At 35.5% G+C, this 14,814-nt stretch overlaps 2 protein-coding genes across 2 annotated transcripts; one reads left to right on the forward strand and one right to left on the reverse strand.

Annotated features, from left to right (window-relative positions):
- Positions 1 to 828: 828 nt before the first annotated feature.
- LOC306853021 (chaperonin-containing T-complex member BBS12-like) lies at positions 829 to 4,502 on the reverse strand. The gene is made up of 2 exons (XM_079390179.1): positions 4,416 to 4,502; positions 829 to 2,874 (listed from the first exon to the last, which is right to left on the reverse strand). Exons 1-2 carry the CDS (start codon positions 4,452 to 4,454, stop codon positions 1,117 to 1,119), a joined length of 1,797 nt encoding a protein of 598 aa, XP_079246305.1. The 5' UTR covers positions 4,455 to 4,502; the 3' UTR covers positions 829 to 1,116.
- A 102-nt stretch (positions 4,503 to 4,604) lies between these two features.
- LOC306853220 (centrin-1) lies at positions 4,605 to 11,454 on the forward strand. Its single transcript, XM_079390472.1, has 5 exons — positions 4,605 to 4,739; positions 5,769 to 5,924; positions 8,548 to 8,676; positions 9,823 to 9,960; positions 10,200 to 11,454. Exons 1-5 carry the CDS (start codon positions 4,737 to 4,739, stop codon positions 10,287 to 10,289), a joined length of 516 nt encoding a protein of 171 aa, XP_079246598.1. The 5' UTR covers positions 4,605 to 4,736; the 3' UTR covers positions 10,290 to 11,454.
- Positions 11,455 to 14,814: the final 3,360 nt, after the last annotated feature.

A 14,814-nucleotide genomic window follows, 5' to 3' on the forward strand; every position in this document is an offset into this window, starting at 1 on the left:
GACAGACTTAAATATGTTCCTGAGCTATAATTGTGCTCTTATTATTTCAGTTATTTTGCCTTTAATGTAAATAAACATGTGCAAACAATATACTTGCTCTTGTGAATTTATTTAGATGTTAATCACATTTACTTACAAATGCATCATCATCATGTTGATATGCTATGTTACTATAAAACTCTTAAGACAAACATGTCTTCTTATATCTTCAATTGTTGTGTATACCGAGCTGCAGCAGACACATATTAAATTACTTCACTTGGACGCATTGTGTGAAATAAATCTCCATATAATTCTGTTTAGAATTTTTTTTTAATAATATTTATTGTAGTGCTATACAAATAAATATGATTTGAGTTGAATATGTTTCTTTTCAGATTTTGTACATTATTTTAGCAGCAGAATATTTAACTCTTTTCACTAAAGAGTTCATCTGTATGTATAGTATATATTGAGTATTTATGCATGCAATGCACATTTATGTCCACGTTGTGGCAGTATAGTAAGCTAAAAAAGTGATTCAAATGAAAATGGTCTCAACTGGGATTTGAAGGGTATGAAGATATTAAATGGAATATGATATAATGATAAATGAATTGTACTTAAAAGAACATCATGGCATTGCCATCTGTACTAGTTGCCTTTCTATCAAACAATCAGGAGACTCTCTCCTGATCTATATATATATATATATATATATATATATATATATATATACAAATTAAAATCTGTAGGCTATATTGAATGACTGAATGAATGACTGAATGAATGAATGACCTAATTTTCCCCACACAATTCTGTCCTGAATTTATGTATTTAATCCTTTTTAGGTATTTTCTATAATCATTTATTAGACTTAATCATTTCTACATTTCCATCATATATGTATTTTGTATAAAACAGACAAATAATAAATAAAAAACAAATTCATTCAACAAAACCATTCATTTTTTCAGGCCATGAAATATTACGCAAATCTTCAAAACAACACTCATGATGTATTTTAGCATATTTTTACTTGAACAGAAAAGACCTAAAATATCTTCAAAGTGAAGAATATATGAAAATAACGTTTAAATTCTATTTTGATTCAAAAAAATAATTATGCCTCAGATATCAAAGATACATGAGCTCCCTGTAAACATTTTCTCCTTCACTGACACCTGTAATGATCTCCGTGTCAGACTGAAGCACCAGAAACACCAGATCAAGAGCTCTCCTCCAGGCTTCAGACTTTACTGTCACGTTATCATACACACCAGCTCCATCTGCATCCCGCGATATGGCATCTTCATCTTTATAAAGTCTCATCTGATGTGCAATAGCCGTCCAAGCCTCTGCTTTGGACCCCACCGACCCACTGTTCATCATTAAAGTGGAGACATAATCCATCCAGGCTTCAGCCATCAGCTCCAGCACCACACCTTCCTGTGGGTTTTCCATCTCTGTCTGTTTAGATTGATGAAGCTGCTGGATGCACAGGAGTTCAGTGGTTCCTGCACCATGCAGCAACTTCCCATCTGTGAGTGCTTGGTGCAACCGATGAGCGCAGCTCCAAAACAGATCCTCCAAGCTTTGCAGTTTAGCAGATACAGAGCTGCTTATGACCGCCGTAACCAGAGACGTGCTTGCAGTCACAATGCTAACTGCGACTAAATCATTTTTTCCACTGAAATCTCTCAGTTGACTGACTGTAACTCCTTGTCCCACGCAGTTCTCGTCAATCTGTGTGACATACGAAACTGGGACGGCGCCTGTGCATGTGCTGAATTCCTTCAAAATGCTGCTTTTAACGTCTTCAATAACCAGGACGTTTGCGCCAAGAACTCGGTCTTTGAGTTTCACGCCAGCCGTGCCGCTCACAAGCACAACATCTATGCTGAATTCATGCAGTTTTCTTAATGCATCCTCAATCCAACGCTCTTCCAGACTCACGTCAGACATGTTAGCGTGATCCGTGATGTGCACGACATTCCCAGGCCTATTAAACCCCATGTGGCGATACTTCTCGCACAAATCGCCGTTCACCAAAGTGATATTTAACGCCTGACCCTGAAGACATCGAACCACAGAGGCCTGTTCAACTGACAGCAACGTGACAAAGCCACGTAACACGCTTGATTTCTCCTCAGACAGGCCTGGAATGAGGCACGTGACCAGTTTTTGAATATCCAAAGATCTGTTTTGTGCATTTTCTGTGTTTTTGGATTGCAACTTGCATGCTTTTAAAACTAAACGCATGGAGGAGTCACATCCGTGGCTGACGGCTTGCGCTATGTGAGTTACGTCATCCAGAGCTGTTTGTGTGTTTTCGGTCTGTGCATCATGGAAATTAAAGTGTCTGCTGTGTTTGAGTGTCAACCTGAGATTCTGAGAATGTTTAACATCCATGTGCTGCATCTTTGTGTCCTGAATCTCTGATTTAAGAGCTGAAGTAGGTTTGCAGTCCTTTAGTTTCTGGCAAGAAACTTCTTCCACACTTACAGCTGATTGTTTGCATACCTCCAAACACACCTCCAATCCTTTCCTCATGGCTGTTTTGATATCCAACACAGTTATTCCTCTGTTTAGACACTCTAATGCAACTCTACTCCATACTCCTGCCAGAAACACTAGCGCGCCTGTCCCAGAGTGGAAGAGCTTCTGCTGGGCCTGTACCGTCTCAAGCAGCAGTTGTCCGACTGAGCCATCCAGCTCGATACACTCGAGCAGACGTGAACAGGAGCTGACCAACATCGCATCCCCGGCGTCTTCATCCTGGATAAACTTGGGCCGTTTGTTGGGGCCCAGAAAACCATGTGTGGTTGCGGCTATAGCCTCTAACTGCTGGAGTCCGATGTGGCGGCGCTGAGCAACAGTGGCACTTCCACACATCTATGAATAAGGAATAACGAGAGATGCTGGATAGTTAATATTTACAACATAAATATTATGTTATTTAGCTGTGTGTTCTGATAGGATTGCACTGCAGGCAAAGGGGACAAAACAATGCTAAATAACAATAATAAAATGCAATTACCCATGTAAAAATAAAACTTTGATTAACTAAAATTTAAATAAAACAATTATAATATGTAAACAAAAAATACTCAAGGTTTTCCCCCCAGATATGTAGTCCTTAATTTTTTTGTATTAATTCACTCATTTTTGGGAGATTTTTGTAATCTTTTATTAGACTTAATAATTTGTACATTAATAATTTACATGTATTTGTATTTACCAAAATATATATTTTATTAATATATTTCTATGTTCTTATTTAACATTTTCAAATTTTCCATTTATTGCACAAAAAGGATGTACATATTCAGGATAGGACACATATTCAACTATTAATTTAATTAATTATATCATTAATTATTTATTGTTTAGCTGTGTGTTGTGATAAGGTTGTTGGCTGAAGGAAAAACAAGGTTAAATCCAATAAATAATAAAATGCATAAATATGCATATATTTACATATTTGGGTTAGCAAAATAAATATAAAATTTTTAAAAGGAATCAGAAAATCTCTGCAATATCTTCCAATCAAACTCGACAGTATTTCCCCAAATTCGTCTGTTGCTAAGATTAAAAGTTTCTTTTGAACATTGTGTTGTTTGATGAATTATTGGCTGCCAAGAGCATGAAACCTTCAAAAATGTAATTTTCTATTGTAATTTTGATATTGTTTTGAGTCTCTACTAGATGTTCAATGCAAACCATGTTAAGAAAAACTGATTTCTGATGGTTTTAAGATACTGTACTGTTGACAAACATTAAAACTTTACATCTGACACTGAGAAAATGTATAATCACGTTGCATTTATACTACACTTCATACTATTTTTTTTTTTTTTTTTCTAATAAACGAAAATAATAAAATAACCAGGTAACGTTAAAGGACAGGAAAATAACAGTTTTAATGTTGCAAACTTTTATCAACATTTCAGCTGTAAAATGTTATTATTAAGCTCAATTCATTTTTTTTTTCAGGTTTTTGTGTTCTCATCTGTCAGTGTCGGTACAGTAAGACTTGGATAAAAGCGTCTGCTAAATGACTAAAAGTAAGTAAGTAAGTAAGATTAATAGGCTAATATGTCCCTATTTAATATTTAATACAATGGATAATGTGGATCCTGCACACACGTTTCACATAGATTATTGCATTTAGATTAAATGCATAAATTACGCATAAATGAAGTTGACAAAAGCATAAAAAGCTGCTATATTAGATAAAATGAGTAAACCGACTCAATAAAAGAATATTTCCGTATGACAGGTCGACTCGAGGTTATGCAGTCTTACTGGCAAATTAGCTTTTATGCAGGCAAAACAAAGCATTTTTTCATTTTGGATCAAATTTCAACTCAAATTCGAGTCATATGTACTAACTCTATCTTATATAATGTCCTAATCAAACCGAAGCTACTAACCTTCACCGCGGAGCTGCATTGTTTACCTGGTGGGTCCATTTTCTGAAATGCGCTACAACACGCTTGCTACCGGCTCGTTGCTAAGAGACAGAAGCTACACGAAACAAACTGTCAACTACATCTAACAACCCGCCCACTCATGTTTGATTGGTAGAATACGTCCTAGACAGACAGGCTGTACCTGCTATTGGATCAATCTGCTGTCAATCACTCAGAAGACACGCCCATCCAAACGCGCTCAAGGAAACCAACGACATTCTTGTTTATTAACATTTCACGCAAGCTGCATAGCTGTTGTTTAATTCTCCTAAAACTTTCGAGATGGTAAGTATAAATTAAGTTACTTTTATAACTTTGTGAATGATTTCACATTAGCAGAAACTAAATAAGAGTATTTATAGATGTCCGTTAGCCTTAGCTGTTAGCTTGATGGCGTTATTGTTGTGGAAACCAGCAGAGAGGCATAAACAGTGCGTTTCTTTAAATTATATTATGAATAAAACACTTTTATTGAGGTAACATAGAAACTGTTATTCTTTACAGTAAATGTGCTTGCTTGAATCTAATTAATTAAACCGAAGTTTTGTAAATCTGTGATTATGAAACTAATCCAGCTCTTAAAATCTCCCACCAAATACAGATTAGCCTGTGAATAATTTATGTAAATGTGATTTAATTAAGTAACATTTATTTATTCTTGCTATTAATGAACACCAGTGCATGTATATATATATATATATATATAGTATAAGTATGCAAATTATTGTAAAAATGTGCTAAAATATAGTATATACAAAAGGAAACACAGGATAGGCAACATTTAGGATGTGTTTGGACACTTTTATCTGTGTTGCAACAGGAATAATATTTTTAGTTCAGTTCATATTCTGAATGTCTGATTTTTATGTGATTATTTCAAACAAAACTCAGTAAACAGTAAGAATATGGAGGAAAAAACCTGAAGAAATGAAAAATAAATAATTTAATAATAGGAAAATATATCATAACTTGATAAAACAAATACAGTTGTAATGTATTACTTTTTCCTTTATTAATTTATATATTTATTTTTAACTTTAACTTTTTCATTTATTTTATTTATTTATGCATCCATTTAATGTTGTATTTATTTATTCCCACGTGTATTTATTTCCACTGAGTTTAGTTTTTATACATTTATTTATTTTTACTGTTCTGTGTGCACCATGGAAATGAGGGAGGGGGTGCCTGCATAGCTCCTCCAGTGCATTGAGATCTCCCGTATAGAAGCATTTCTAAGACGTATAAGAAAACCATGATAACACCCCCTGGTGGAAGCATGGCTGAATCTCTCTTTCTGCTTTTATTTTCAAGGCTTCAAGCTTCAGGAAACCCAGCGCCACCACGAACCAGCGGAAGAGAGCAGGTCCTAAACCAGAACTGACAGAGGAACAGAGGCAGGAGATCAAAGAGGCGTTCGATCTGTTTGACACAGACGGGTCTGGAAACATAGATGTAAAGGAACTGAAGGTAAAAAAGGTTTGAGACACTGATCTATAGTAGAGAACTGGATTGCTCATGACGTCACGAAAGTGAAGCCACCGTGCCACCATATTGGTATTCCTCACTGGTCCCATACATTCCATTGAATTAATAGGAAATCGTACGAATTTAATGAGAAAATGTCACCTAACAAGTCAGAGTTTTTAAATCTTAAGTATCCCTGTACATTCTTACAATCCAAAAAACAGGCATGTAAACGGTTATTTTTTTAATGTCAGGAATTTCCCCAGCTTATTAAAAAGTTACGTTCATTACAGTAGCGAACATCAGACGGACACGACCTCAACATATATATAACAATTGACAAAGTGCTCATTCTGAAATCTGAAGAAAGATTTATGTTTGTATATACATATAGGCTACCTTTTTTCGCCTTGTACAGTAATTCATTGTTTATATAATTTTTTATAGAGTTTTTATTCGTACAGTAGGCTAACTGCAAATGTTTCAACAATGATTTCGTTAACTGCATTCATTTTGAAGCAGGTTATGATTTAAACGGTGGTTAAAATAATTATTAATTTAGCATATATACAAAACATTTTACATGGAAATGGTAATGCTAGTAAACATATTTGCGCGATCTTGGAGAGGAAATAGATGTTGCTCAATCAGGACATTAAAAATATACACATCATAATTTATTCAGAAAAATAACTGACTACATACAGTACTGACTATGTAGAGCAATATAGTAACAGAGGCTATTGTATTATTCATTGTATTCAAATCAATTTCTGATACTACAACCCGAATTCTGGAAAAGTTGGGACATTTTTTAAATGTGAATAAAATGAAAACTAAAAGACTTTCAAATCACATGAGCCAATATTTTATTCACAATAGAACATAGAGAACATAACAAATGTTTAAACTGAGAAATGTTACACTTTTATCCACAAATTTGATGCCTGCTACAGATCTCAAAAAAGTTTGCACGGGGGCAACAAAGGGCTGAAAAAGCAAGAAATTTTGAAAAGATTCAGCTGGGAGAACGTCTAGCAGCTAATTACTAACATGATTAGCTATAAAAGGGATGTCTTAGAGAGGCAGAGTCTCTCAGAAGTAAAGAAGGGCAGAGGCTCTCCAATCTGTGAAAGAATGCGTAAAAAGATTGTGGAATACTTTAAAAACAACGTTCCTCAACATCAAATTGCGAAGGCGTTGCAAATTTCATAATCTACAGTGCATAACATCATCAAAAGATTCAGAGAAACTGGAGAAATATCTGTGCGTAAGGGACAAGGCTGAAGACCTATGGTAGACCCTTGGTATTCAGACCCTCAGACGGCACTGCATCACTCATCGGCATGATTCTGTCATTGACATTACTAAATGGGCCCAGGAATACTTCCAGAAACCACTGTCAGTAAACAGAATTTGCCGTGCCATCTGCAGATGCCAACTAAAGCTCCCATGCAAAAAGGAAGCCATATGTGAACATGGTCCAGTAGCGCCGTTGTGTCCTGTGGACCAAGGCTCATTTAAAATGGACTGTTTCAAAGTGGAAAAGTGTTCTATGGTCAGACGAGTTAAAATTTGACATTCTTGTTGGAAATCACGAACCCCGTGTCCTCCGGGCTAAAGAGGAGGGAGACCTTCCAGCGTGTTATCAGCGTTCAGTTCAAAAGCCAGCATCTCTGATGGTATGGAGATGCATAAGTGCATAAGTTTGTCTGATTCACTTCAAATCAGGTGATTTTAGGTCAGCGGTTTGCCTGTGAATCACTGCTGGTAGGGAGTAGTAAAATGGCGGACAGAACACTTCCGGTGGCTTCACTATCTGCAGTTTAGAACGCAATGAGCGACACACTCATTATATATAGATCAGTGGTTTGAGACCTGTAGCCATAATGTTATATTTGATAAAGGCCCGGAGACAGCATCTAAACTTAATCTAGGAATGACCTAATCGTAAAATCCCATCTCAGTGATGAATCTTACTCCTTACCTACTACCGGCTAATGAATTTGCCATGACCCTGAGGTTACATGTATAATCAGTAATTGTCATTAACAGGAATTTTAATATACTTTTATTATTTTTATTTTTAATAGTCTGTTATTAATTTTAACACAAATTAGAATTATTTATTGACCATAAGAGGTATTCTACATATAAACAAGCATAATTTATATTTGTTCTTAAATAAAATTTCATGCATTTAAAGGAAACGTTCACTTAAAAATGAACATTTGCTGGCCATCCATGTAGATGAGTTTCTTTATAAGAACAGATTTGGAGAATTGTAGCATTACATCACTTGCTTACCAATGGATCCTCTGCAGTGAATGGGTGCCGTCAGAATGAGAGTTCAAACAGCTGATAAAAACATCACAATAATCCACAAGTAATCCAAATGACTCAGAAAATACCGTGAACCGCTAAAAAAAAATTCTCATCATTTAAAAAAAAAATAAAATGTTGTATAAAATCAGGCAAAATGATATATGAACAACCCATTGTTTATTTGCCTGTAGTGTTTTGCCTTAAAAGTAAATGGTTGAAAAATGTTAATATTGTGAATCTATTCAAATATGTTTCCAATATGTGTATATATACTAACAGAGTAATTAACTTGTTTCCACAGGTTGCTATGCGAGCTCTGGGGTTTGAGCCGAAGAAAGAAGAGATAAAAAAGATGATTGCTGATGTTGATAAAGAAGGATCGGGTGTAATCAGCTTTAATGATTTCCTTTCTATGATGACACAGAAAATGGTAAGTCTGCAAGCCGAATGATAACATAACTAATTAGACAGCTATCTGGCCACTGTTGCAAACCTCAGGTGTTTGGATGGAAAATGACGTCAGTAAAATATCCGAAAAGAAACGCATCAAGATGAAAAGGATCTTGCTATTAAGTGGTGTTATTAGATTAGTGAAGCATTGAGAGAGTTGTTTACGGTTGCCAACGTCTGTTTTTACAAAAGCTCAAAAGTGGCTCATCCAATCAGAATTTAGAATTTAAACTAACCATTTTATGAAGTTTATTTTCTTTTTAACTTATGCTTTCCATAATGTAGTTTTTTTATTTATATGAATAATCTGAATTTTGGTACATCGTTCAAAATATGTTCATTTGTTTCATTTCCCAGCAAAAATAAAATCTTGACCATTGTATTCATTACAATAGTGTCCTATTTTTAATAAATAATCAGAATTTTTCTGTCAAATTCAAAAGAAAAAGCAATCAAGTTAGTCGAAATACCTTTTATTTGTAAAGTTTTCAATAAATTATCCAAAAAAAAGCTTAAGCACATGGTTATGTTGTATATAAAATGTTTATTTGTTCAAATCTTGATGCCATATATCATTATGACTTAAATTACTCAAACTGTAATTTGGGTCATACCTTAAATATCATGAAAATAATAAAATTAAAATGTAACAAACAGGAAAATAACAATGTTAATGTTATTGTTAAAATTCATCAATTTTGAAAGACGTCAATCTCAACTGTAAAGCAGCTCTACAGAAGAAAACAGTCATATCAGTTTTTTATTTCAGTTTTACTATCAGTAATTTTAGTACATCAGGATAAACTGAATTAAGATTAGAAATGCTGTTTTGGCAAGCTAGCTGAATATATATTTTTAATATATTTTATTTCCGTTTACATTTATTTTATTTCAAGTAATGAAAATTGTTTTTGTGTGCTTTGTTGTTGTTGTTTCAGAGTTTCAATTTTAGTTTCCGTTTAGTTGACTATGATGACCAAATGTTTATTTTTTTAAATTCCAAACAAAAATAAAAGTCTTGGCGCGGTATACCGTTTCCGTGATATAAAGTTACTCATACTGTGATTTTGCTCATCATGCCCACTCCCACTGAGTTAAGCTGTGTGTCATTTATCTTTCACAACAGAGTGAGAAAGACTCAAAAGAAGAAATCCTGAAGGCTTTCAGGCTATTCGACGACGACTGCACTGGCAAAATCTCTTTCAAAAATCTCAAGCGAGTGGCCAAAGAGCTTGGGGAGAACCTCACGGATGAGGAGTTACAGGTGCGTCTTTCTCCAGATGTGGGGAAATACACAGAAAGAGGATGTTCCTGTGTGTAAAAGTCACAGTCAAATTGTATCTCTCCTGAGAAAGTGGCTGGTTAGTCAGTGGGTAGTGAATGACATAAGATCAGATAAGATCCCTCATCACGGAGCAACAGCTGACACCGTTAGGAAACACTGCATGTTTTTGACAATTGTTTTGTGACATGATTGTGTCTCGGGGTTTTTATTTGGAACAGGAAATGATCGACGAGGCCGACAGAGATGGTGACGGAGAGATAAATGAGCAGGAGTTTCTACGGATAATGAAAAAGACCAGTCTGTACTGAATCCCTCCATCGCTAAAGCTATTATATCTATAAGCCTCTTAAAGGACTTGAAGTGTTGTTTTGTGTTGCTTCGTTTTCTCTTCCTTTTTTTACAAGGTTGTAAAAACATTTTAATCTATACATATTTTGTACAGTATGAAATAAAAATGTATTTGCATCTGTGTGCCGCATAATGATCAAGCCCAATGCATGAAAATAAATGTACCTATGTTATATATACGAATATATAAAAATTGAAGATATCCTTTTGAGTTTTAAGTCTTAAAGTGGAAACCCTGCGACTCAGAACCAAATGTTTGGGGGTTTGGCCATAAAAATGTCCTCTTGGTCTTTGACAACTTACTGTATAGTGCCTCAGTATAACTCCTTTTTAAAGACATCAATTATGTGTGTTAATAAAATATCACTAAAATACAATGTCAGTGAACTGATGACACCTCAAACCACAGTCATCTGTTAAATGCTATAGACTTTCTATTCTATAGACAAGGCTTAAGCCTAGTCCTAGACTAAAATCTAAATCTGAGCTGTTTCAACTGAAAGAAACTTGCACTGATTGATCTTAAAATATATCAGTGTATATATCTTTGTTTTGTCCCAAGAGCACACCATTAATGGTTTTTTTCTAAGCACGTTTATAAAAATTGCTTAAATGTCCTAACTGAACTATGATCTAATCCTGGCTAAATCTAAGCCCTGTCTGTGAAACCAGGCCTATGATTGTTAAATACTAAGTAAACTCAAAACAATTATAGCACATCTCAGTTTTATGATGACTGTTGGTATGTCACACTGCTAACAGCAGAGATTTTGAAATTTCACTTCAAATAAAGCCACATTAGCTGCCTTAGTCTTACATAAGACAAAACTGAAAAAAAAAACTGCAAAAACAGATAACTCCATTTTCTAAAATTTTCAAAAATCATGTTTTTTATTGTGTGAGTTAGCTGTAATTTTTTTTTTTTGTATTTTTTAACCTAGTCAAAATAACCCAACTGCAGTTTGATTGAGTTTAACTGGAATGCACAATGAAAAAACTTGATTTCTGAGAATTGTTAAAAACAGAGTTATCTGATTTTGCACATGAACTCCTCATATATTGACATGTAGCATGGGAATTTTCAGACAGCAATAGACAACTTGCATTAAAAACCAAATATTACACAAGTTGAATGTGATATTTGCATTTCAAGTCTAGGATGAAACAAAGGTCAAATCGAGAGTGAGTGTTGAACTGGGAAACACCTCATTGCCATGCGTTGAATTTTTTTAACTTTCCCACAAATACAGTAAAACCAGAAAAACTGACATTTTAAGAAGTCGTTAGAAAAAAGGTTTGTTAAAGTGATCGACCGCCCAGATTCTATCATTGTTTACTCCCCATCAAGTTATTCCAAACCTGTGTTTAATTATTTATTCCTGCGATTATTTAGAAAAATAACGGTAACCAAACAGTTTCGATTCCCATAGTATTTTTGTCCATGCAATGGAAGTCAATGGGAACCAAAACTTTAGTTACTGACATTCTTCAATAAATCTTATTTTGTGTTCCAGAGAAGAAAGTCAGTCATACAGGTTTTAAATTACTTGAAGGTGAGTAAATGATCACTATTTTTTATTTAAAGTCTGTAAGAGTTAGGGTAGAGTTATGATTAATGTAGAAATATATTTGCTGAATTTATAACGTACAAATTGATCAGAAAATGTGAAATGAACCTGTATAAGCATGTGAGACAGATTTGCTGTAAAGTGTATGGTGTCTATGTTGTTTGTAAATACCACCAATAATGCTATTTTTAAATTGTAAAATGCTAATTCTGTAGTAGGAGAAGGCGTTCTGACAATGTTGTATCTACCTTGAAGATGTCCACTTTGTACTTTTCAAACAAACTGTGACCAAATGCGTCCGTTTGTGTCTGTATGTAGCTTAATATATCGACACATCTTTTAGTTGACAGGCCTTTTTAAAATGATTAATGCGTTACAGTGGGGGGGGGGGGGCAATGTAACGGAAGAAATGGGTCAATTGGTAAAGATTTTTGGACTATCGCCTTTTGCTCTCAATCTTTTGCATGTATTTTTAAGTATTGCAGTTTAAAAACAAGTGATTTTATGATATCAAAAATTTTGATATCATAAAAACCTTATTAAAAGCAAAAATAACTTTATATTGTGATATATATAAATGTACTCATATCGTGAAGATTTTGGTTGTATCGCCCACCCCTATATAAGAGTGATCAAGAAACATGGATGAATGAGAAAGCAAAGAATACGACACGGCTGAAATTAAAAGGAGTTGTTAAAAACCGCGAAAGTCTGTCAGTGGTCACCAGCATCCTGACAGACAGGCAGCAGCTAGTGAGGCTGGGAAAATACACATCCAGCACCTGTACGATCAGCACTGGTGCCCCTCAGGGCTGTGTTCTCTCCCCACTGCTCTTCTCCCTCTACACCAACGACTGCACCTCTGATCAGCCTCATCCAGTACGGTGAGGAGTCTGTTTACAGACAGGATGTTAAAGAGCTGACTGTCTGGTGCAGTCTTAACAACCTGGAGCTCAACACGCTCAAAACAGTGGAGATGATCGTGGACTTCAGGAGAAACCCCCCTGCACTCCCCCCACTCACCACCATGAACAGCACCGTGATTGCAGTGGAGTCATTCAGATTCCTGAGCACCACCATCTCTCAGGACCTGAAGTGGGACATTCACATTGACTCTATTGTGAAAAAGGCCCAGCAGAGGTTGTACTTCCTTTGCCAGCTGAGGAAGTTCAACCTGCCACAGGAGCTGCTGAAACAGTTCTACTCCGCCATCATTGAATACATCCTCTGCACTTCTATAACTGTCTGGTTCAGCTCAGCTACCCAATCTGACCTCAGAAGACTACAGAGGGTAGTCCGGACTGTTGAGCGAATCATTGGTACAACCCTCCCCACTCTCCAAGAACTGTACCTATCCAGAGTGAGCAAAAGGATAAAATCACTCTGGACCCCTCACATCCAGCACACTTTGAACTGTTACCGTCTGGTCGACGCTACAGAGCTCTGAGCACCAGAACGACCAGACACAGGAACAGTTTCTTCCCTCAGGCAATCCATCTTATGAACACTTGACAATAATTGTGGAACACACAACACTATTTATAAACTTATACACTCTGAGAAGTGCACCGGCAAAGTATATTTTGGGTTCGGATGCGCACCTAAATGGTCAAATACACACAAAAATATGGCAAAATGCCGCCTTGGTGAGTATTCACGTAAATACAGTCAGTTACGTCTTAGATGAAGGAAACAGTTGAGACTGTTGTGCATCAGTTTCCACTGGTCTTAAAGTGACAGCAGCCTAATAAACCTGCTGTTGTGCATCATAAATATTAAACAACAAAAGACTAAGAGAAAATCAGTTCTCACCAGAATCATTTTGTATCTTAATCAATGAATATTTAATTCATACAGTATGGTATCTTACATTTGATTTGATTTCTGTAGTATTTCTTACCTGAAAACTGTTGTAAGAAACATACTGCTTACTTGCTTTGTTTTAACTTATATTAGTTACCTACTAGTTTTACTGCTCAGTAACTTGCAAAATTAAAGACCAGCATGAAAAAGATATTCTTGCCATATAGCCCACTCCAATCTGTAGTTTTATATGCAGTGTTATAATATATAAAAATTCACTTTATATAGCAACAACAGATTTTTATGGTGTGTCTGCTTAGATGGTAAATGTGTCTAAAGACATGTGAGAGCAAAAACATTTAAGACCATCGTACCACCAGTATGACTCAATCGCTGTGATAGAAATGAATGACACATTAATGAAATGACTGAACGCAAACCCTTTTGACTAAGGCATCAGTAAAAGTGATTTTGCTCTTTATGTCTAAAAGTGAAGCTGCAAAAACACACTGCACCACGCGACCCCTAATACAGGCCGACAAATCTTCACTGCGACCAACTAAAGTGAGATTTTCCAGAAGCCAAAAATAATTAAAAGTACATAAACAGGATTTTAGTCACAGATATTTTCCAGGCCCTCAAAGACGTTGGCGAATCTGCTTGCATCAAGGTGAAAGTTGTTTACAAGTTTCAGGCACTAAAAATTCTAAATGGAAAGTAGGAAATGGTAAAGCGATTTGCGTCAAGGTGTCAAAATTTCATCGCTGCCTCCGTATCTGAAGGTTGGGTTGTGTGAGTGATGGGCGTTTGATAACGGGCCGGAATGTGTCCATCTATAACCTTTTTTAGTGCAACGGATGTTTTTAAGCTCCAAATAACCCACTTTAACTGCTTATTGACGGTTTAAACATTTTCTCTTCAAAGTATATGAATCACAAACGAGAAAACGGCACCAGACTGATGTACTTTTACTGAATCTAGAACTATAACGGTGTCTCAAATATGTATTTCTTCTCAAAATTGTGAAACACACCATATATTATTGTCTGCTTGAGACTTTCAAACAAAAACTAGAAATCTATTCACACTCTGTACATTTTTAAAAAGTACCAAA

The sequence above is a fragment of the Barbus barbus genome, assembly GCF_936440315.1.
Source record: "Barbus barbus genome assembly, chromosome: 33".
NCBI classification, from domain to species: Eukaryota; Metazoa; Chordata; class Actinopteri; order Cypriniformes; family Cyprinidae; genus Barbus; species Barbus barbus.

What these genes read in the sequence shown, in the direction of transcription:
- LOC306853021 (XM_079390179.1), bottom strand. Translation starts at nt 4,454, where the DNA reads ATGGACCCACCAGGTAAACAATGCAGCTCCGCGGTGAAG. An exon ending in AATGCAGCTCCGCGGTGAAG is followed by an intron (nt 2,875 to 4,415) that starts GTTAGTAGCTTC and finishes CCTTATTCATAG; the next exon opens with ATGTGTGGAAGTGCCACTGT.
- LOC306853220 (XM_079390472.1), top strand. An exon ending in TAGATGTAAAGGAACTGAAG is followed by an intron (nt 5,925 to 8,547) that starts GTAAAAAAGGTT and finishes TTGTTTCCACAG; the next exon opens with GTTGCTATGCGAGCTCTGGG. An exon ending in TCACGGATGAGGAGTTACAG is followed by an intron (nt 9,961 to 10,199) that starts GTGCGTCTTTCT and finishes TATTTGGAACAG; the next exon opens with GAAATGATCGACGAGGCCGA.